At 38.2% G+C, this 22697-nt stretch overlaps 3 protein-coding genes across 4 annotated transcripts; 1 reads left to right on the forward strand and 2 right to left on the reverse strand.

Moving 5' to 3' along the window:
* Window positions 174-12824, forward strand: LOC104720180. Its single transcript, XM_010438131.1, has 5 exons — window positions 174-401; window positions 512-592; window positions 12358-12426; window positions 12530-12614; window positions 12697-12824. Exons 1-5 carry the CDS (start codon window positions 174-176, stop codon window positions 12822-12824), a joined length of 591 nt encoding a protein of 196 aa, XP_010436433.1.
* LOC104718044 (jacalin-related lectin 45-like) lies at window positions 7697-9944 on the reverse strand. The gene is made up of 6 exons (XM_010435704.1): window positions 9880-9944; window positions 9509-9707; window positions 9234-9353; window positions 8765-9157; window positions 8224-8688; window positions 7697-8148 (listed from the first exon to the last, which is right to left on the reverse strand). Exons 2-6 carry the CDS (start codon window positions 9695-9697, stop codon window positions 7861-7863), a joined length of 1455 nt encoding a protein of 484 aa, XP_010434006.1. The 5' UTR covers window positions 9698-9707; window positions 9880-9944; the 3' UTR covers window positions 7697-7860.
* LOC104718046 (somatic embryogenesis receptor kinase 4-like) lies at window positions 16779-21268 on the reverse strand. Of its 2 annotated transcripts, none has more exons than XM_019230515.1 (9): window positions 20517-21268; window positions 20143-20403; window positions 19170-20060; window positions 18289-19092; window positions 18091-18141; window positions 17904-18004; window positions 17708-17751; window positions 17345-17409; window positions 16779-17230 (listed from the first exon to the last, which is right to left on the reverse strand). In XM_019230515.1, the coding sequence occupies exons 1-4, from the start codon at window positions 20944-20946 to the stop codon at window positions 18611-18613; spliced, it is 2064 nt and encodes a 687-aa protein (XP_019086060.1). In that variant the 5' UTR covers window positions 20947-21268; the 3' UTR covers window positions 16779-17230; window positions 17345-17409; window positions 17708-17751; window positions 17904-18004; window positions 18091-18141; window positions 18289-18610. The 2 variants fall into 2 exon arrangements, with proteins under 2 accessions (XP_019086060.1, XP_019086061.1); XM_019230516.1 differs by having other exon boundaries at window positions 17708-17805.

The raw sequence follows: 22697 nt of genomic DNA on the forward strand, positions 1-22697 counted from the left end.
GTACTTCAGCCAAACACAATAGAGTATGCTTTCCTACAAAAGCGGAACATAAAATAAAAACACATTCAGTTCCAATATGCTAGAGAGGAAGGTGCTGATAACAACCTTTTCTTCTATTTCTACTATAAAGCGGAAAGGACTGTGTCTATTGGAACTGAATGTGTTTTTATTTTATGTTTGATGCAGAGAGAAGGAACAAAGAATTGCAATACATGAATGCAAATGCAGAGAGAAAGAACTCACAGCAAATGCAGAACATGAATGTAAGTGGGATGGTGAACAATGGACTATGGCAACCACAAACCCGTAGTTATAGTTTCCACAGCTCCTCTGTTACTTACGGTGGTCAGAACGGCAACTACTACACTTCTTCCAAGATCATAAGGACTGGAAGTGATGGGGCAAGTTATTCACTTTTACTAGTATATATATTTATATGTGTGATGGTTGTGTGTGTGTGTACGAATGTTACGTTATGCTTACTGCTAAAACTGATCTTACTGTGAAACAGTTAACTCTTGAAGAAATCAGAGAGGCCCACAATGCAACGCGGGAAGATGCACACAGGATCTCGAGAGGCCTTCATAACAAGGTAGTTTCTACATTACATAACCTGAGGATAATGATTAAATTTTATCTTGTCTTGCTGGATGTAGAGGATCATGCAATATCACGCATTGTTCAAGCCATATCTTCTAACTATGTTAAGTATATATCCTGTAATAATAGCTTACACTTGCTGACCAAGTCTCAGCCTTGTATATATATTGTACATTGTCAATCGTAATATATCATCATTCTCCATTACCTTATATGGTATGAGAGCAAATGTTCCTAAACTAAATTTTCTTTTTCCGCAGTCGTCTTCTTCCTCTCTCTCTTACGCTTCTCCTTATTCATTTCTCCTTCTTGTTTCGATCATGTCTTCCACAGACACCAATGTCCAAAACCCAGAAGTTGCTGCCACCACTGAAGTTGTGCCTATCACAACCGCATCGCTTCTCAACATCAGCATGTCAAATGTGACCAAACTCACCACCTCCAACTACCTTATGTGGAGACGCCAAGTTCAAGCTCTTCTTGATGGCTATGATCTTGTCCCTTTTCTGGATCCAGCTACTGCCAAACCAGACTCCACCATCGTCACAAATGGTGTAACCACTGCCAATCCTGCCTTCACCATATGGAAGCGTCAGGATAAGCTGATCTACATCGCTCTTCTTGGAGCTATCTCCACCTCTGTTCAACCTCTTCTCTCTCGTGCCTCAACCACTGCTGACATCTGGACCACCCTGACCACCACCTACGCCAACCCTAGCAGAGGCCATATTCGTCAACTCAAACAACAACTTGATGGCTGGAAGAAAGGCTCACGCAACATCGATGAGTACTTCCAAGTTCTTACAGTCAAGTTTGACCAACTTGCACTCCTTGGAAAACCAGAGTCGCATGAAGATCAGATCGACTACATACTTGGTGGTCTTCCTGAAGACTACAAGTCCATTGTTGACCAGACTGAAGCCCGTTACACTCCCCCTACGCTCTCGGAGCTTCACGAAAAGCTTCTCAACCATGAGGCTAAGCTGCTTGCCTCTGCTCCTGCTGCTCCTCCCTCATTTCCGATCTCTGCAAACTTCACCAACCACCGTAGCCGTCCCTCTTCCAAGTTCAACAATCACCGCCCCGTCCAGTCACAATCCACCTGGCACAACTCACCGCAAAATGACAACCGCCGCTCTCATCGTCCATACCTTGCTTGTTATCAGATGTGTGGCACACAAGGTCACTCTGCCAAGCGATGTCCACAGTTCCAGTCTCCCCAATCCCAGCGTCCCTTGCTTCCCACTCCACCATCTGCTTGGATGCCTCGTGCAAACCTTGTTCACACGTCCACCTCTAACCCGTGGATCATGGACTCTGGCTCCACCCACCACATCACATCTGATCTAGCCAACTTGTCCCTCCACCACCCATACAACGGTGGTGACGAGGTCCTCATTGGCGATGGCACCGGTTTACCAATCGTCAATACAGGTTCCGCATCTCTCCCTTCTCCCACACGCTCCCTCTCGCTTACAAATATACTTCATGTTCCTGATATTAAGAAAAATCTTATATATGTATATCGTTTATGCAACGCCAATAACATTTGTGTTGAATTGTACCTTGCCTTCTTTAAGGTGAGGGATCTCAGCTCGGGGATCCGAATACTCCAAGGAAGGACTAAAAATGAACTCTACGAGTGGCCGATTACAACAGCAGGTGCAGCGTCGTACTTTGCCACTCCGACAGTCCGGTCGTCCGTCTCCGATTGGCACTCAAGACTTGGGCACCCTTCTCTACCTATTCTTAAAAATGTTATTTCTAAATTTTCTTTACCGCTTTCAGATTCTCTTTCAAAACCTTTGTCTTGCGTTGATTGCTTTTCAAATAAAAGTCATAAACTAGCTTTCTCCAAAACGTCCATCTCCTCCACTCGCCCTTCGCAATACCTCTTTACCGACCTCTGGACCTCACCCATTACCTCTGTCGACTCCTTCAAACACTACCTCATAATAGTGGACCACTTCACTCGTTATACTTGGTTCTATCCCCTCAAACTAAAATCCCATGTCAAAGAAACCTTCATCAAATTCAAAGCACTTACTGAAAACCGGTTCCAAACCAAAATTGGAACCCTCTTTTTTGATAATGGCGGCGAATTTATCGCTCTTCGTGATTTCCTGTCCACTGCCGGAATCACTCACCTAACCAGTCCCCCTCATACTCCTGAACACAACGGTCTCGCCGAGAGACAACACTGCCACATTGTCGAAACGGGTCTATGTCTTTTTCACAAAGCCAATATCCCAAACACTTACTGGTCTTATGCCTTTGCAACAACTGTCTACCTTATCCCACTCCCTATCTTTCACTCTCCTCTCCTTTTCACCGCCTATTTGGTACAATCCCAAACTATTCCAAACTTAAAATTTTTGGTTGCCTTTGTTTTCCCTGGCTCAGACCCTATCGCTCTCATAAACTTGAACCATGATCCACACCCTGTGTCTTCCTCAGCTACTCCTTAACCCAAAGTGTCTTCTTATGTCTTGAACCAACCACCAATCGACTATACGTTTCTTGCCATGTTCAATTCATAGAAAATCAATTCCCATTCCATGCCCTCTCCGCGGTGCCCATCGTCTCTGAACCAGTCGCTGCTTGGACTCCCCCTGTCTCGGCCGTACCGCTCACTACTGCGCCTCTCGTCGATGCCATTATGCCTTCTCCGGTCAAACTTGAGCTCAGATCCCTCATCTGCACCGGCGAACTCTGCTGGCGCTCCGTCTCCTGTCTCGTCCCCATCACCAGCTGTCCTAACTCCGGCTGCAACACCATCGTCCTCCGATGTCTCGCCAACGTCTTCATCGACAAATCAAGATATCTCACCACAAAGAAGTGTCACAGATGAGCTCTCCTCCTCCAGCTCCCAAAGCCCATCTACTTCCTCACATTCGTCAGGCCCATTACTTCCAAGCCCACCACCACACCCAAGTCCATCAACTTCATCCACTCCGACCTCTCGCTCCGTGGAACCATATGTGTCTCCCGATCCAGCGCCTCTTCCACCGCCGCAACCCGTTAATCATCACCCTATGACCACACGCGCAAAGACAGACATCATCAAACCCAATTCCAAGTATGCTCTTGCCATTTCTAAAGTCGATGTTGAACCACGCACTATACTTTAGGCATTGGCAGATGCCAAATGGCGAGCTGCAGCATCCGATGAGTTTAATGCTCAACTACGCTACCGTACATGGTCCCTAGTCCCTCCGGCTCCAGGTCAGAATCTCATTGACACCAAATGGTTGTTTCGACTCAAGTATTCACCTGATGGGTCTGTTCATCGCCACAAAGTCCGGATCGTTGCCAAAGGATACAACCAATGTCCGGGAATCGATTACACTGAGACATTCAGCCCTGTCATCAAGGCAACTACCCTCTGCATTGTTCTTCAGACCGCTGTGCACTATGATTGGCCGATCAAGCAGCTTGATGTTAACAATGCCTTTCTAAAAGGAACCTTAACAGAGGAGGTCTATGTTCGCCAACCAGAAGGATTCGTTGATCCCAACCGACCGAATCATGTTTGTCGCTTTCACAAGGCCCTCTATGGTCTGAAACAGGCACCCCGGGCCTGGTACCAGGAACTGAAAATTTTTCTGTTGAGTGCAGGTTTCAAGAACTCATTGGCTGATGCATCACTATTCATTCTTCGACGTGGAGCTGGGCTGGTCTATTTACTGGTCTACGTCGATGGCATCATCTTCACCAGCAACAACAACACTCTACTGCACCAAACACTTCAGTCACTCGCAAACCGTTTTAGCATCAAAGATCCGGAAGACATTCACTATTTCCTTTGACTTGAGGCTACTCAGACGTCGCAAGGCGTGTATCTCACTCAACGTCGCTACATACTCGATCTGCTCATGCGACACAACATGCTTTATGCCAAACCTGTTGCCACTCCCATGGCCACGTCGCCGAAGCTGTCACTCCACTCCGGTTCAGCTCTAACGGACCGACTGCTTATCGCACCGTTGTTAGTAGTCTACAATATCTCTCGTTCACACGGCCTGACATCTCTTTCGCTGTCAACCGCTTGTCTCAATTCATGCACCGACCGACAACAGATCACTGGCAAGCTGTCAAGCGGTTGCTTCGATACTTAGCCGGGACAGCCGACCACGGGATCTTTCTCCATCGTCACAACATCGCATCTGTTCATGCATTCTCCGATGCAGATTGGGCTGGTGATCGAGACGACTACATCTCTACTCACGCTCACATTGTCTATATTGGTCACAATCCGGTATCCTGGTCATCCAAGAAGCAAAAAGGCGTTGCTCGCTCCTCCACCGAAGCAGAATATCGTTCCGTGGCAAACACATCTGCAGATATTTGTTGGATATGTTCCTTGCTAACAGAACTCGGCTACAACATCACGTCCCCTCCGGTCATATACTGCGACAATGTTGGTGCCACATATCTCTGTGCTAACCCTGTTTTTCACTCTCGCATGAAACACCTGGCCCTCGACTATCACTTCATCCGCAATCAGATAACCGCCGACAATCTCCGTGTCACACACGTCTCCACAAAGGATCAATTAGCCGATGCATTGACAAAGCCTCTCGCACGTGCACCATTCCACCTGCTTACCTCCAAGATTGGTGTGTCAAGAGCCCCACCATCTTGAGGGGGGATGTAGAGGATCACGCAATATCACGTATTGTTCAAGCCATATCTTCTAACTATGTTAAGTATATATCTTGTAATAATAGCTCACACTTGCTGACAAAGTCTCAGCCTTGTATATATATATTGTACATTGTCAATCGTAATATATCATCATTCTCCATTACCTTATACTGGATCTCAAATATAAGTGATCTTCTTATGCTTCCAGGGCTGCACAGTTACGCGTAAACTTAACTCAGATGGTCGTGTTGATACAACGCTGACCTTGCACAATTTTAAACAAAATTGTGCAAGGTATAAGTAACACTTTCTAGTTAAACCTCAGAAAGATTTTATTGTGGATGTGAGATACTTATATACCATTTGCTTTTTCAAGTGCAAAATTCTGCAGATGAGTTGGGTGATTTTTAGCGGTCTTGGAATGGAAATGCTAGAAGGCAAATGCAATTACCTGGTCGGTCTGGTTCCTTTGGCAGTAAGTATTCAAATTACGCCTTTTTTAATGTGTTGTACCTTCCTTTGGGAAAACAGAGAAATCATCTCTTTGATATTTTTACAGATGGTCTTGTAAACAGAGAGCAGCCGATGTTGCTTCCCGTCACTGATCCAAGTCCTTCTCATGCACGAGCAGAACCATCAAGAAGAACCAATGAATGTAAGAGGACATGGCAGAAACTAATCTTGGACCACATGTCTGGTTTCTAAAGGCTTTTAGACTTTTAGTGCATGTAACCAAAGACCATTTACTTTACTTTGGTTGCATCAATAGTGTAACTTGTATGATGACATGATATGAGGGTTTTAACTACTGCTCCTTGATGATAATTATCTATGTATCTATTGTTACATTAATCAGTTCTAGTTACCTATAATTAGATTAAGTGTTATTTTTCAGTTTTACAAAATTCATAAATATGGTTTTTTTTTCCAACCAAACATTAAACTAGAAAATAACTGCAAGATTGGTTGTCCAAACTGGAGGGTAAGAGTTTACAAAAGAAGTCTCAGAAGATAAAGATCTCGAAGATAAATATGGTTTTTTTTTTTGGACAAAATCATAAATATGGTTATGAGTGTTCTTGATCGACATAAATAGAGTAGACGTATCACTTTATTGTTAAAGAGAGGTATAAACAACAACAACGACCAGACAACATAAGATAGTAATAGAATCTTAATACACACATAGTCGAATATTACATGGTAGTCTGATAGACCACGTCATAATTTGTTGTACATAACATAGGTCCACTAATTTGATTCTCATTGTGCTTTGTTGTAGAGTCATAAGTTTAAAGATCATTTCTAATTATACAAAATTGGTATATCACACACAAGATTAGCGTACAATATGAATGAATGTGTGTGTCTACTGTCACCTAACCTTACTTTCTTCGAATCATTTGTTTTTGGCAACTCGTGATTGATTCTTGGTGGAGTGGAGTGACGTTTCCGTGAAGTATTCAATGTTTTTTCTTCTTTAGTATTTATAGAAATTATACTTTGATGATTGTACAGTCAACAAAAATGAATATACACATTTAACTATATTCGTCCAATCCGTGGGAAAAAAATTTAGAAGAACGCAAGAATAGACTATGTGAATCTACTATACTATAGCTTCACTTGATAAAATAAAATTTAAATAATTGGAAAAACAGAGCAAATTATAATGATTGTGTGAGAATATATATATATATATATATATATACACTAATATCAATTACAGTTTAAGAATATTTGGCTACATTTATCATCGCATTTTTTGTATCCATTTAAATAAGTGAGCTGTGTAAAACTATAGCTATAGTGTGGATCACATGTTTTACAAGTCGTACGTTGCAAAGTCAAAATTATTATGACGAATTTGACATAATAAGTTTGGATTGTTGTTTTCTCTCTCGTCCCAAAAGTGACGAATGACTTTTTGGATTGTCGTTTTCTCTCTCGTCTCAAAAGAACTACAAAAGCATAAAATTCCTGTTTTCGCATGGTTAAATACATTGAAATTTTAGTAACCGTTCCGTTTCCACTTCTAAAAAGTAGGTTTTACTGAAATTAATGTTTTGAATACAGCTTGCAAGATTTTTTTTAACTTGTTAGGTGAAAAAAGGTTTCAACATTGTGAATATTGATTCTTACAAGACTCACAAACTATAACCAACCCTTTTACCAGTGAATGTGAAACTATGTGATATTGGTAGATCTCGCTAGTGGAGAATGAGTTTATGTGATAGTGACAAAATATGCATGTAATGGTAAATGCACCTTTTGCTTTACATGCCACTTCTTAGATGCTTGTAATCGGAAGATATCATTGTTAGTGTTTTTGTTGCATTTTTTTTTTAATTAGTAGATTATGTTAAGTTTTGTTTGAAGTATTTATATAATAATATGTATAAGTATAACACACTCTCTTTATTGAAGAAAATTAGATAACTAGTGTAAATATAAAAACAGAGTACTTCTTTATTCAAATGGAAGAGCCATAAGGCATAATTAAGGAGAATACTAGCAACAGCAACCATGACGATGACATAAAAAGGTAATTAAGGAGAGTTTAAAGCATGCACACATGCATGCTTTTGCACTTTATAAGATAAAGAAAACTTTTTAAGGGTTATCGATTGGCTTGATGTAAACACCAATTTGATGAAGAGTATCCAATGAAGACATGCCATGGAACCCAACAATCTTGTGACCTTCCATCCCCAACACGAACGATTCTCCCACATAATCTTCTTCTTCGTTTCCCAACGCTTGATATGTTATACCCTTGTTTGTCTTGAACTTAAGCATCGTTATGTATTTGAGTCCAATCAGTCCAATCAGTTCAGTCAATTCATCACTGTAGTGTCCTTCAACAGATATGATGTATTCATCTCCTAAACAAAGCTTAAACTACACCAAACATAAAACAATATTAACATCAAAAAGTTCATTGGGTATAATTAATTCGAGAAATAGAACAAATACCTCTTTGATATCATCACCTGGGATGATCTTCACGTGATCGTTTCCATTTACAGTTTGGTACTGTCCATCGGCGTATCCGTTGACGTACTCAAACTTGACCGACTTCACAACTGAGTGTTCGCTTGATACTATTATCTTGTAAACACCTTCGTGGATCCCATCATCCCACTCCTCGCAACCAGGATTCCCACCTTTTGCTTCTAGTTTCTTCACTGGTGGAGCTACTACCACCGCAAAATTTGCTCCGAGAGCAGTGACACGATTATCGTAAGACCCTCCTCGGAACCCGACAAGCTTATCAAACCCTTTTGCCATGAGGACGAATTTTCTACCAATAGGTTTCCCAAATACCTCAGAGTCTCTATCTCTTGATGTTTTGAAGGTTAAAGACGAAATGAAACCACATTTATCGTAAAATCCCTCAATGGACTTTATGTACTCGTCATTTTCATAGTCCAGCACAAACTACAGAACCAGGGTTACATTAAGCAGTGAATATAGAAAAACAGAACATGGATTCAAGAAACCAATATTTATATACCTCTTTACGTTCTTGTCGTATTTTGCCGTGGCAATGAGTCATCAGTTGATCTCCGATACTGTATTCGAATTCAACGGAGGTGACACGATCAGCATCTTCTCCAACACGCACTTTCCTCACACAGTCGTAAACCCCATCGTCCCAAGCGTCCCCAAAGAACCCACCATGAGGTTTTACTTGCTTAAAAACAGGAGAAACGAAGATAAAGTGAGCTCCTATAGAGCAGAGAAAGTCACCAAAGCGACCATGGAGCCCAACAAGTTTCGTTCCGTATTTGCCTCTTAACGTGAACCGCTTGCTAACCAAACCGGGAGAACCAAACATCTGAGATATTCTCCCGTATGATGTCTTGAACTGAAGCACCGACACCGCAGACTTAGACCTTGGATCTAACTGAAAACAAGAAAAACATAGCAATTACAAAATGGTCTAACCATACGCAGAACAGAAAACAGAGCAAACAAACAACCTCCTCTAATCCAGCCAGGTTCTCGATATTGATGGTACGACTCCCATATATGTCATCATCGCTAACCGTTGCCCAGATCGTTGTGATGTATTCGTCTGGGTGATTAACTTCAAACTCGGTCTTAAACACAGAGCAAAACAGAGCATTTTTTTCATAAGCAAAGCAGATCATTTAAACAGAGCAAAACAGAGCAAATTTATAAATAAAGCATATCATTTAATCTCGTAAAGAGAGAGAGAGAGAGAGAATAATAATAGGAAATACAAAAGTAAGACCTGTCTTTCTATTCCTGTCTTTTTTCCATGTTCTTGTTCCACGACTACTCCATGTCTGACGTACTCAATCTTGATGTAAGTGATGCCCTGGGAGCATTCTCCGACAGTCACTTTCCTCACATAATCGTTAACACCATCGTCGAATATGTCTCCGTTGATGCCACCTTGATCTGTCACTCTTGTCGTCATTGTTTTTTTCCTGAAATATTCAAGTACGGTGTTTATTATTAAGAGCAAAACTCAAGAACAAGGTAAAGAAGAATATAACAAATGTATATAGATGAGAGAGTAGAGACTTAATAAAATAAAATAAAATAAGGAAATGAAAGGCAAAATAAAAGTTAGAGAGAGAGTGATTTGTGAGTTGTGACCTTTAGAATTTCTTAGCTCTTTTTGTGAGAGTGGTGATGAATGAGTTGTTGGGTTTATGTGTGTATTTATATTGAAACTATTTGGTGGTGTATGGACCCTTTACTTGAAATTTTATGTGGTAAAGACTAAAGAGTACGTAAAAGCTTAGAGATAACTTCTAAGTGATATGTTACATTTAATTTTAAGAAAAAATATTGAAGAACTTGAACAATTGTCAAGATTCACATGTAAAATTCATGCCTATTTTATTGGTGTTTAGTTGTTAATAAATGTAAAAGTGTTTGAATTATACTTTGCAAATTTCAACTGGTATTCATCATCAAGTTATTAATGTGACAAATTTTCAATTTGACTTTCGAAAAATGCAAACCACCAAACACAAGATAAAAAGTAAGAAATTTAATACCATTATACCTTAACCGTTGTTTTGAGTGTATGAATCAAAAGTAGGAAGAAACCTGGCTCTGATACCTACTGAAATAGAGGAAGCTTCTAGAGATAGAACTAGAGACAAAATATTAAAAGCACAAAAATCTGTGTGAAAATTGAACACGAAAAGACTAGTCTACATAAATACAATTACACAAAACTTTTAGTTTTAACACTATGTGTTAAATAGTCGAATAAACTATTAAAAACACAAAAACCATAAAAAAAATTGAACACAAGAATTTGACAGTGGGACATTTGGACCCATATTTTTTATAAGTGAGATCTATGCAAATCTCGTAGACTAATGTGAATAAGGGTTGTAAGGTCATCCACAACGGTGATCATCCTTAGTAAAGTTGTTAAAGAAAGTAAGTAATAAAACTGATTAAATTTAATCAAATTAGCCAATGTTTTGTTATGATCGTTGCTAAATTAAGATGTTTTAGATATAGTAAGGATCGACTGTGTGTCAAAACGTGTGGTCTGTGTGATTACATCATCTTCACTCGTTTTCTACATTTCCCTCTGCAAACTCCTTATGACTCGCAAGTTTTTGAAGGAAATTATTTTTGTTGCTACACCTGCTACCCTGCCAACAAAGATACCACATACTTACTGAACTGTTGTTGTATCTAAGATGAGTGTAGTCATCTCCCTAGTCAGGAGTTGGATCAACCCGTCTAATCTACAGACATGGCAGTCAAATCAGATGGATATGCCACAAATGGTTTCTTCACATTTTAAAAGACATGGAAATGGTTAACTGCAGAAGAGAAATAACCTTTTGACAGCCCTCCCGACCCAATAACCTTTCTTGTATTCTGACTACACATCTACAGATTAAACGAGCACAAAATAGAAGGTGAACTGAAAGGCTGTAGTTTCCAATTGGAAGCATATGATGCAACCTGACACCTATTAATAAATTTATGTCCCATTGTAACTTCAACCTTATTAACCATATAAACTTATCCCAACCCGGCTTGGATTTGGATTCAAAAACTAGCACTTACATCAATGACAAACATAGTAAACCAAAGAGCTCACCTGAAAAATTCTCTCAGGGGTTTAGGTAAATGTCACCCTATTCGTCTGAAAGAAAAAGAGTGAAGAACATGGTTAGTAAACCAGTTGAAATTGCACATGATCTACAACAATAATTCGATGTACTTCAGCCAAACACAATAGAGTATGCTTTCCTACAAAAGCATGCACAAGAGCATATTAAATAGAGAGGAAGACTACCATACCTGCCCATCAGTATATAGTTTGATCCTAAAAACCATCATGCTCTTGAGCCCGACCTGTTGTTTCGACTCTCTGATGATGGACTCTTTACCAAGTAACTTACGCCACCAGAATAAAGTCAATAACTACGAAAACTCTCAAAAGAAGTAGAAAATTTTAAAAGCGAAGGAAACCACGAAAGAAGCAACCTTTCTTGTAGCCCAGAATTCATCTCCCCACAGGACTTTACTTTCCACAAACTGCTTAAACAATCTCTGCAACTCACTTCATATCATGTATGTTACTCATATTAAAAGGAAGTGGTGTAAAACCCTATGAAAACACGACACTTATAACCAACAAAAGAAAGCAACTTAATGTTCAGACTAGTGGATTACATACCTATTATCTGGAAGAAGCTTGAAGCGCAGCTCCAAAGTCTGCAATACTAAGTTGCTCAGCTGTAGGCTCCTCAATAAACAGAAACCATGACATATGAAGCTTACTGATCAAAACAGTACAAGCATACATACATGTCCGGATAGTTTTCAAAACTCAAAGATATAAGTTATAACTCCTTCCTTCCCTATAATCCAAAAACGAGGAAATTATATACGGGATGAAGGCTTTAAATTTTCAAATCACAAAGCTTTCAACACAAAGACCAACTAAGAAAACAAACCTGATCATTGCTCAGATTCAGCAAAGGAGCTTTCTTTGCTAAATTCATGACCAGAGAAATATACCATGACAAAAATTGAGCTAAACAGTGAAAATGCAATATCACTGAGATATAAGTAATCTTTTTATGCTTCAAGGGCCACACAGTTGCGCGTAAACTGGATGGTCGTGTTGATACAACGCAGACCTTGCACAATTTAAACGAAGGTATAAGTAACACTTTCTCGTTAAGCCTCAGAAAGATTTTATTGTGGATGTGAGATACTTATATATATAAACCGTTTGCTTTTTCAATTGCAAAATTCTGCTGATGAGTTGGCTGATTTTGAACAGTCTTGGAATGGAAATGCCAGAAGGCAAATGCAGTTACCTGGTCGGTCTGGTTCCTTTGGCAGTAAGTATTCAAATTACGCCTTCTTTTGTGTTGCACCTTCGTTTGGGAAAACAAAGAAATCATATCTTTGATATTTTTACAGGCGGTCTTGTAAACAGGGAGCAACCGGTGTTGCTTCTCTCGACTGATCCAAGTCCTTCTCATGCACGAGCAGAACCATCCAGAAGAACAAAAGCTGCAATGAATGTAAGAGGACATGGCGGAAACTAATCTAGGACCATATGTCCGGTTTCTAAAGGGATTTAGTGCATCTAACCAAAGACTATTTACTGTCTTTTGGTTGCAATATTACTGCAACTTGTATGATGACATGATATGAGGGTTTTAACTACTACTCCTTGATGATAATTATCTATGTATCTTATGTTACATTAATCAGTACTAGTTACCTATAATTAGATAAGGGTTATTTAGATAAGGGTTATTTTTCAGTTTTACAAAATTCATAAATATGGTTATGAGTGTTCTTGATCGACAGAAATAGAAGAGACGTACCACTTTATTGTTAAAGAGAGGTATAAGAAACAACAATGACCAAGACAACATAAGATAAGAAGATAGTAATAGAAGATTACTTTTTAGAATCTTAATACACGCATAGTCGCATATGATATACATGATAGTCTGATAGACCACGTCATAATTTGTGTACAATAGCATAGGTCCACTAATTTGAATCTCATTATGCTTTGTTGTAGAGTCATAAGTTTAATTAAAGATCATTTCTAATTATAGAAAATTGGTATATCACACACAAGATTAGCGTACAATATGAAAGAATGTGTGTCTACTGTGGCGGATCCAGAACATATTTTAATCCGGGGCACAAAATAACACTAATTTTTTTTTTTTTTTTAATATAACGATATGAAAATAAGTCTTACAATAAAACGTATCTATAAAATTACCCTATGTTCTTTCATATCTTGAAACATTTTCATCGCTACTTCATTTGTCACCTTATCAAATAATTCCTTTTCAATAAAAGAAACTAAACAATCATTTAGAAACTGATCACCTATACGGTTGCGCAAACTAGTTTTCACAATGTTCATCGCAGAAAAACATCTTTCAACTGTTGCGGTGGCTATAGGTAAAGTCAAAACTAGCTTCAGAAGTCGATTAAGTATTAAATCCTTTTGTAACAAAGGCATCACTACCACCTTTATTTTCTGTGTAATCTCTAAACAAGTAGCAAACAAACAATAAGCTTTGTCTATTTTCACAAAGTATTCCAACCAACTGGTATAGAGATCAAACCATTCTGGATTGAATCGTCTCAACTTTTGTCCAGATAGTGTTTTAGGAAAATCATGACCACGAGGTTGACAAAGACTGAAGGACCTCTAATCAAATATTTGCGTCTTACCTCATCTCTTTTGTTAGGATGATACTCTGATATTCTTTTTCTATCAATTGGATCCAAAGGCAAATTTACGGGAGCTTTTTTAGACGTTGCTTCAAACTTTCTTTTAAAATAATTATGAATTGGTACCTAACAAAAACACGATTATATTAAGTTACTAACATAGTAAAAACGAAGTTTAGATTTTCAAAATTGGTATACAAATAAATTATCATATAAAAGACAACAATGAACTCGCAAAATTTCGTCTAAAACTGAATAAAATTTAATGTCTTCTACTGTAATTTTAATATAAATTAATAAAAAAGTAGTTACGGTAGACATGTTTGATGGCTTCAGAACTAAGGAAAAGCCAAAAAAAAAAAGTAACAGGAGAAAAACAATTTAGTTGTCGAAAGAGAAACTAGGTCTAGAACTAATCTATCGTTGGAGGACTAATAAAGCACTTATAGAATTATGGGTTTTTTTCTGTTTAATTATTTTGGGCTGAAACATTAATTATGGGATTGGTTTGGAGTCTTACCATTTTTTGTATACGGTGAAACAGCTTTTTTATTTAGTTAAGTTAAAGTCATATATTTAAATTATATATAATTTTTTTTTTTGAGAAAAATCAGTATCGGGCACGTGCCCAACCCCTCTATGCTCTGTATCCGCCCCTGACTGTCACCTCACTTTCTTCGAATCATTTGTTTTTGGCAACTCGAGATTGATTCTCGGTGGAGTGGAGTGACGTTTCCGTGAAGTTTCTTCTTCTTTAGTATTTATTAGGCCTGCGATAATTACCCGAACCAAGAATACCGAACCGAACCGAACCGAAATTCTCGGTTTTCGGGTTGGCTTTGGTGAAGAGAGCTGAACCGATCGGCAGCTTTATAAATCAAGTTCGGTTATTGCTTCGGTTCGGTTCGGTTCATCATATCCGAACGGTTAACCGAAAGATATGAATCACTTCACCATCTTCCTCAGCCGACGTCTTCGTCTTCACCATCGTAATTCTCAACATCTGTTTTCCACGATTGTGGTGGAGCCGCCGGTGTCTCTGCATCTTTCAACGTAGGTTTAATATCTCGACAAAGAAGAAAATACATATATATTATATATGTATATGATATAAAAGCGAGAAAAAGAAGAAAAAGCCCAAGTAAAGTGAGCCAGTTAATTTCTACTGTTTTAATTAGGTGAAAAAACTGTATTAAATTTGGGCTATACCTAACAAATGCCCAGTTTATTTCAAACCCATATAAAATTCAAATCCTAAAAGGTTAAAAGAAGTATCCCATTCTTTTTGCTTCTCTATTCGTCGCAGTTCGTCTTCATTCCTCCCCCTCTTCGCTGTTCTTTTTCTTCTTTTTTCTCGTATCTACACTCTTCAAATACTACTTGAATATTCTATTTTCCTTTCTTCTCCTTGAGCAGAGTGGCTCATGGATTACAGCGATTTTCATTATCGATCGCCGAAACTCAAAAATCTTCGGTTAATTTCGGTTTTAACCGAACCCTAACCGAACCCGAACCGTAATTTTATTCGGTTAGTTTCGGTAGAGTTTTCAGTTTTCGATTAAACCGAAAAACCGAACAAACCGAACCGAATTATCCAAACAAACCGAAGTCGCAGGCCTAGTATTTATAGAAATTATACTTTACAGTGCCAGAAGGACCAACGACAATTAGAGAAATATCCATTAGCATATTTGAAAAAAAAAAAATCGATCAATTAATGATTGTACGGTCAACAACAATGAATATACACATTTAACTATTTTCGTCCAATCCGTGGGAAAAATATTTAAAAGAACGCAAGAATAGACTATGTGAATCTACTATACTATAGCTTCACTTGATAAAATAAAATTTAAATAATTGGAAAAACAGAGCAAATTATAATGATTGTGTGAGTATATATATATTATGTATCATAAAATCGCCTGAGTCATGAATGGGTTAATATCACGGGGACAGTACACAGGAATATCTAATAAGCTTCAACTACAATCTTGAGCCAAGTTTACCCAAATTTTTCATGTTTGTGTTGCATTGGTATGAGAGATTAGGAACTACTGTTCTAATGGATTACTCCGAGTTGCTTATTATATCAAAAAGACTTGAGGAATTTCATAGCATACCTCGAGTTGTGAATAACCATTGGACATTGCATCCTTCAGCCTACCAACCTGCATAGTTACATATAACATCCTAGCATAAAGAACTTGCTCTTGGTGTATGATTAGTTTGAAAATTTCCTGAGAAAGCCAAGGAATCTATGTATATAGCAAATTCTGGGATGGGGAGATTTCTGAAACAGAAAGAAAAGAAAAAAGTTTACCTTGGTATGAAAATATGTAGTTGTTAGGGTAAGATGACCAATAATGTCTCAGTAACTCTTTTATTCATGTCCAGAATTGCAGACGAAAGAAATTTTATAATGCATTTGAGGGCACAACAGAATAGATAGGCATTTTCATATAACCAATCTCTACTTCTCCGTATATAATAGAGCTTCTTGTTACTTGGGATATTGGAAAATTTTGGAACTTACATGTAAAACTTGAAGATCCTCCATTTCTGCTAACTTGGACATTCTCTCCAGTCTCTCCTGATTAGAGTCTCTGGTGGTTTCACTATCAGCTTTTCTTACTACTAGGGGTAATAAAGATGGATAATGAATTCAGACAAATATAAAGTGTGGCTTTGGGCATTGATCAGCACAGAGAAAAACAAAAGTAGAATATAATATAACAGAATGAAACAGCAGACCTTGATTAACCCGTGTGATAGCCTTTGCAACAATCCTCGTATCTTCTGACTCAACATCTGCTTTCGAATTTAAGTAATAAGTTAGCACCATTGTAAACTTACCACCAAGAACTAAAGTCAAAAAGGCCAAAAGTACATGTTTCCATTTCGTGAACTATACAAATTCGAAAGAGGTGCTTAGAGGTGTTTTTATCAAAGACTCTGCCTTCCAATACAACAGTAGCATGGCGATTAAGATCTTGCAAAAGGGATCTTTTAAACTGATCATTCTGGTGGTTCAACAACATCCATGATGCCATCACGCTGGATCCCATGGTTCTGTGTTACGGAAAATTAAAATTAAGCATTACCATAAGGTGACAATACGTAAAAACCAACACTCAAAAAAATGATGAGGTCCGAGTTGTGACTGTGTTGTCTTTCGTGCGGACTGGAAAGACAGCGAGTTCCTCTTTCTCAGCAGCTTCTGCTGTATTTTTTGGTGCTGTAAAGTCTTTTACAGCCATCAGGCATAGGAAAATAATTACCAAAGCCAGTTAGGGTCCATCGTATTTTGAATATTAAACCTTTATTCACAAAGATGACATAGTTTTGAAGTCTTTGTTACCTGACTCGGAAAATTTATGAATGCCTGCCGAACAGCCGGCTTCTCAGTAAAAATCTGAAAGCGTACTGAAGAAATCATATATTAAAACGTGAGAAAAGAACAGTACACATGAATGAAACAACATTTGAAGTATTCTGGCTGTATATCTACAGATTAAACGAGCACAAAAATAGAAGGTGAACTGAAAGGTTGTAGTTTCCAATTGGAAGCACATGATGCAAACCTGACACCTATTAATAAATTTATGTCCCATTGTAACTTCAACCCCATTAACCATATAAACTTATCCCAACCCTACTTGGATTTGGATTCAAAAACTAGCACTTACATTCAATGACAAACATAGTGAACCAAAGAGCTCACCTGAAAAATTATCTCAGGGTCAGGGGGTCTAGGTAAATGTCACCCTAAGGAAAAGAGTGAAGAAAATGGTTAGTAAACCAGCTGAAATTTCACATGATCTGCAACAACAAAATGGATGTACTTCAGCTAAACACAATAGAGTATGCTTTCCTACAAACGCATGCACAGGAGCATATTAACTAGAGAGGAAGACTACCATATCTGCCCATCAGTAGATAGTTTGATGCTAGAAACCATCATGCTCTTGAGCCTGACCTGTTGTTTCGACTGTCTGATGGACTCTTTACCAAGTAGCTTCTGCAACCAGAATAAAGTCAACAACTACGAAAAGTCTTAAATATAACTAGAAAATTGAAAAACGAAGGAAATTCAAAAGAAGCAACCTTTCTTGTAGCCCAGAATTCATCTTCCCTTAGGACTTAACTCTCCACAAACTGCTTAAACAATCTCCACAACTCAGTACGTTATATCATGTACGTTACTCATATTAAAAGGATCAGTGGTGTAAAAACCTAGGAAAACCAGAAACTTATATAACCAACAAAAGAAAGCAACTTGTTCAGACTAGTGGATTAACATACCTATATTCTCGAGTAAGCTTGAAGCGTAGCTCCAAGTCTGCAATACTTAGTTGCTCTCAGCTGTATGCTCCTCAATAAACAGAAACCATTACACACTTTCATTAGCCAAACGATCCAAGTTGTAATTGTATGTGTGTATGTTTTGTGTTAATATCTTATTTCTAATTTATATACATAAATTCAATTTATAAAACGACCCGGTTCTTGCTAAAGACAAACAAAACCAATTGGTGTGATTCTACTCAACCGGATAATCATACTTCTTGGTTCTTGCAGAAAGTTTAACAAAGTTACTACTTTACTAACTAAAAAACAGACTCATTCACTCTTCTTTCATAAATTTTATCTCCTGAAGCAATGTCTCTATATTAGGCCTATTGTTTGGTATCTCTTGTGTACAGCTTATCCCAATCCGCGCCATTCCAATCGCCTCTTGTTTATCAAACTCTCCACGGAGATATTCATCGATGAAACCGTTGACTTCTCCATCCTCAGCTGCAAGTCTCAGTGAAGTTGTAAGCATGAGTTTGCCAGAGATTATCTGGAGTATGATGACTCCAAAGGCGAAAACGTCGGTTTTCTCCGTGAATTTCCCGGTTGTGACGTATTCCGGAGCTAAGTATCCCATTGCTGCACTTGTTTTGAGTGCTGAGAAGACCATATCATCTGCTAGAAGGTTGTGTAAACCTGAATCAGCGATTAGCGGGTTGAGTTGCTCATCGAGTAGGATTTTTTCGACAGATATGTTTCGGTGAATTATTGTAGGTTTCTTCTGTTGATCACTTCCATGTAAGTAAGCAATACCTGTAAGAGTTTTGTGTGTTAGAGATACATTTTTGTTTCCTGAAACAAACACAAAGAAGTGATCAAAAGACTTAAACCTTTTGCAATCCCTTTGATGATGGAGATTCTTGTAGGCCAAGCAAGAACCTGATTGGTTTCTTTTTCTTGTAAATCAAGAAAGTTCGAAAGCTTTCCTTTTGAAGCAAAATCATAGATGAGGAAACACTCTCCTCTGCCTCTAGAACAGCAGAATCCGCGTAGCTTCACTAAATTTTCGTGTGATAGCGAAGATAAAAGCTTTAGACCGTTCATGAACTCGACTTCTTCGTTCTTGCAACTGCTTATGTTGATGCTTCTGATAGCTACGGGAGAACCATCTCTGAGGACTCCTTTGAACACTGAGGTGAAGCTGTTTCTGCTCATTATGTTAGCTTCTGAGAAACACTGTGTTGCAGATTCAATGTCTTCTAAGTTAAACCTGAAGCTACTATTAACAACAAAGAGATGAGGCTCTTGTTGTGAGAACTCAGCTCCGTTTCTGCTATCGCCAAGCGGATCCCATTCTTTTGTGTAGGCAAGACTCACGAGAGGTGATGCACGGAGATCTTTTTGCTGATCTGTGCTTAGTCTTCCCTTGGAGAACTCTGGTGTGTTACTAATCTTTTGCTTCCTTCTTCTGTAGCGAAAGAAGGTTAATATAGCGGCACCAATCAATGTTATAGAGACGGTGATCACGCTTGATATCAACGCAACTTGTGGGAGTTTTGATGAGGATTTGTGGCAATGTGTTTGGTTGCAATGCTTCTGGATATATACAGACTCAGATATGTTGTGAAGACTTGATTTATCAGTGTCTGTTTCACCCGGAGGCTGCTTGAATTCGATGTTTGCTTCGTCGAAAGCAGAACAATCTCTCAAAGAAGGGAAATCTATACCACATAATCCTGTGTTGTTCTCAAACTGGAATCTCCCATTCAACTTCTTGAGACCTTTCACAAGTTTGAAATAAATCAGTCAAGAAACAGAGAGATAAGCTTATACAAAAACATTTCAAGAATCATCATAACTCACCAGGAGGAACAAAGCCAGAGAGAGTATTGTTGCGCAAGTCAAGAGTATCCAACTGAGGAATGTTGGCTAGGGTTTTTGGGATTAGACCTAACAGACTGTTGAAGCTCAAATCAAGCCTGCTTAACATACTCAAGTTCCCCACACTCCAAGGAACCTCTCCGGTTAGTTTGTTGTGTTGCAGAGACAACACGTTTAGTTTCTTCAAAGATCCAATGTTATTTGGTATCTTCCCTGTTAAGCTGTTGCAGCAAAGATCCATAACTGCGACAAAAGAATAGCAAAACCATTCAAAATCAAACAAGATGATATGTCGGTGAAGTGTGGTTTAAGGTAATTCAGCTCTGTGGAATCTACCGGTATAGTAAGATGCTAACCTTGCAAACCAGCCATGGAGCCGATCTCTGCCGGAATCTCGCCGGAGAAGTTATTAACATTGAGATAAAGATCTGATAATTCAGTGAGATTTGTGATCTCTTGAGGTATCTCTCCGGAGAGACTATTGTAATGCAAGTAAAGACCTGATAAACATTTGAGCTCTGCAACTGCCGGAGACAATTTTCCGGTCAAACGTTTCCCTTGTAAAGATATGTTTGCAACTTTCAGATGCTGGTTACAGGCGATTCCTTCAAAAGATCCGTCGCATGGGTCGCCGTTAAACGTCCATGATCGGAGAAGCTTGTTCTCAGGGTCAAGCGATGATTTGAGCTCCATTAAAGCTTTCAGCTCTGCGTTTCCTTGAATAGTTGGTGGTGTTGAAAGAAAGATTGAGAGAAGAACAAGTAACGTGACACATAAGGCAGCCATTCTTGTCTTTACTACTGATCTTTAACTCATTTATAAAAGCAGAGTACTCTGTTTTATAGACCAGAGTAATAAAGGAACGAAATTTATAGAGCAGAGTACTCTGTTTTGTTTTGTTTTGGACTTTGGAGCTATCTCTTTGTTAGACGAAGACAAGATATTTTTGTGTTTGTTTCTCGGATTTGGAAAACTCTATCTTTCCAATCTTGTGAATGAAAAGTTATTCTGCAGAATTTTCTGGTTTTGGAAGAGAAGAGAAAGAAGAAGAAGGAGAGGAACAGAGGCTGAGCTGGTGTAAAGTGGGAAGACAACAAAATGCATTGAATACACTGTCTGTGTGAGACAGAGACGTGTACTGCTTTTTGAAAAGGAAAGCCATATTCTTGAATCTTGATGACTTTTTTGGTGATTTTTAACAGTTAATGTTCACATTTGTAAGTGGGGATGTAATGTAATTAGGTGTTTTTGTTTATTTATGTCTATTTGCTCGAGATCTTTAGAGTTTAGGTTTATATCACTTCCTTTGCATTGGCTTATGATTCAGACACATTTTTGCAACATTTTTGGTAATATATCTATATATCAAATGTTTTGATTTAAAACAAAATTATGCTTTTTGGATAACCAAAATAAATAGTTTGTCAGCTTATGTATCTAACATACATGTGCTCTGGTTTTATAAAATGGTAAAATGGGAAAAGTGTAGAGTGGCTTTAATGTGAGAAAACGATCTAACAAGTGTAGTTGAAGTTCATGTTTTGGCGATTGGCACTTTGTTTGGCTTATAGTTCATAACTTTTGGAATCATTTTGAAACTTGGATCATCCTTTTCTTCTTTGTCTCATCACTCCTTCGCCTTCGCTGCACATGCCACGTGCACGTGTTAACTCGTGCATACACTGATACACATACACACATATTGACATATACGCGTATCCAAATATGAACGAGTAGATTTTTGGTTGGGTATGGTTGATTAAAGAATGTTTTGTGTAGATCTATATATTTCTTATAATGTTCTAATATGATTAGACTGATTTAGTTGATTTACTATATAGTATATACGCCTATAAAAGTCAATGATAGTATCGAGATTTAGGGACATTCATTCCACTAGCTCTTTTTTCTTCTTCTAATTAGTTGTGGACTATATAGGTAAATTGATCTAAATATGAGCTTTATAAGATGATTAGTTATAGGAATACTATTTGTTGATAGAACATGTATTAAAACCTAACTTGGGTTTAGTGGAACATGGACAGTTTGACTATTATAAGAATCCAATGTGGTCTCAAAACATTCATCTCGTTAGATATCTTAGTTATGTATATGTGCATGCTCTTTGATTGGCACACACTTAAATTATATGTACTATATTATTCCTAGGCATCTTACTATACAGACAAACTAGTAATTTCCAATTTTCTACTGTGTGACCGACAAATTAACAATAATGAAATTGGTGAAAGTAATAACAAAAACAAGTTAGTGAAGTTATCTCAAAAGCAAGTTAACAATTAGAAAACGAGACTAGATTTGACGAGGATCGAGTGCAATGTGAAAGCATAAGCTTATCAACGGGCCAATGGCAACTTTTCAGATCTTGTCTTGGATAAATAAACTACATTACTACTTACTCTTTCTTTTATTTTCTTGGATAGATTTTTCAGAATAGTCGTATTATAAACCTATCACTTTCAGAATCGTATTATAACTAAACTTACAACGACTCGAGGTTTTTAGATGTATACATA

This window comes from Camelina sativa, chromosome 10 (genome assembly GCF_000633955.1).
Source record: "Camelina sativa cultivar DH55 chromosome 10, Cs, whole genome shotgun sequence".
In the NCBI taxonomy this organism is placed as follows: Eukaryota; Viridiplantae; Streptophyta; class Magnoliopsida; order Brassicales; family Brassicaceae; genus Camelina; species Camelina sativa.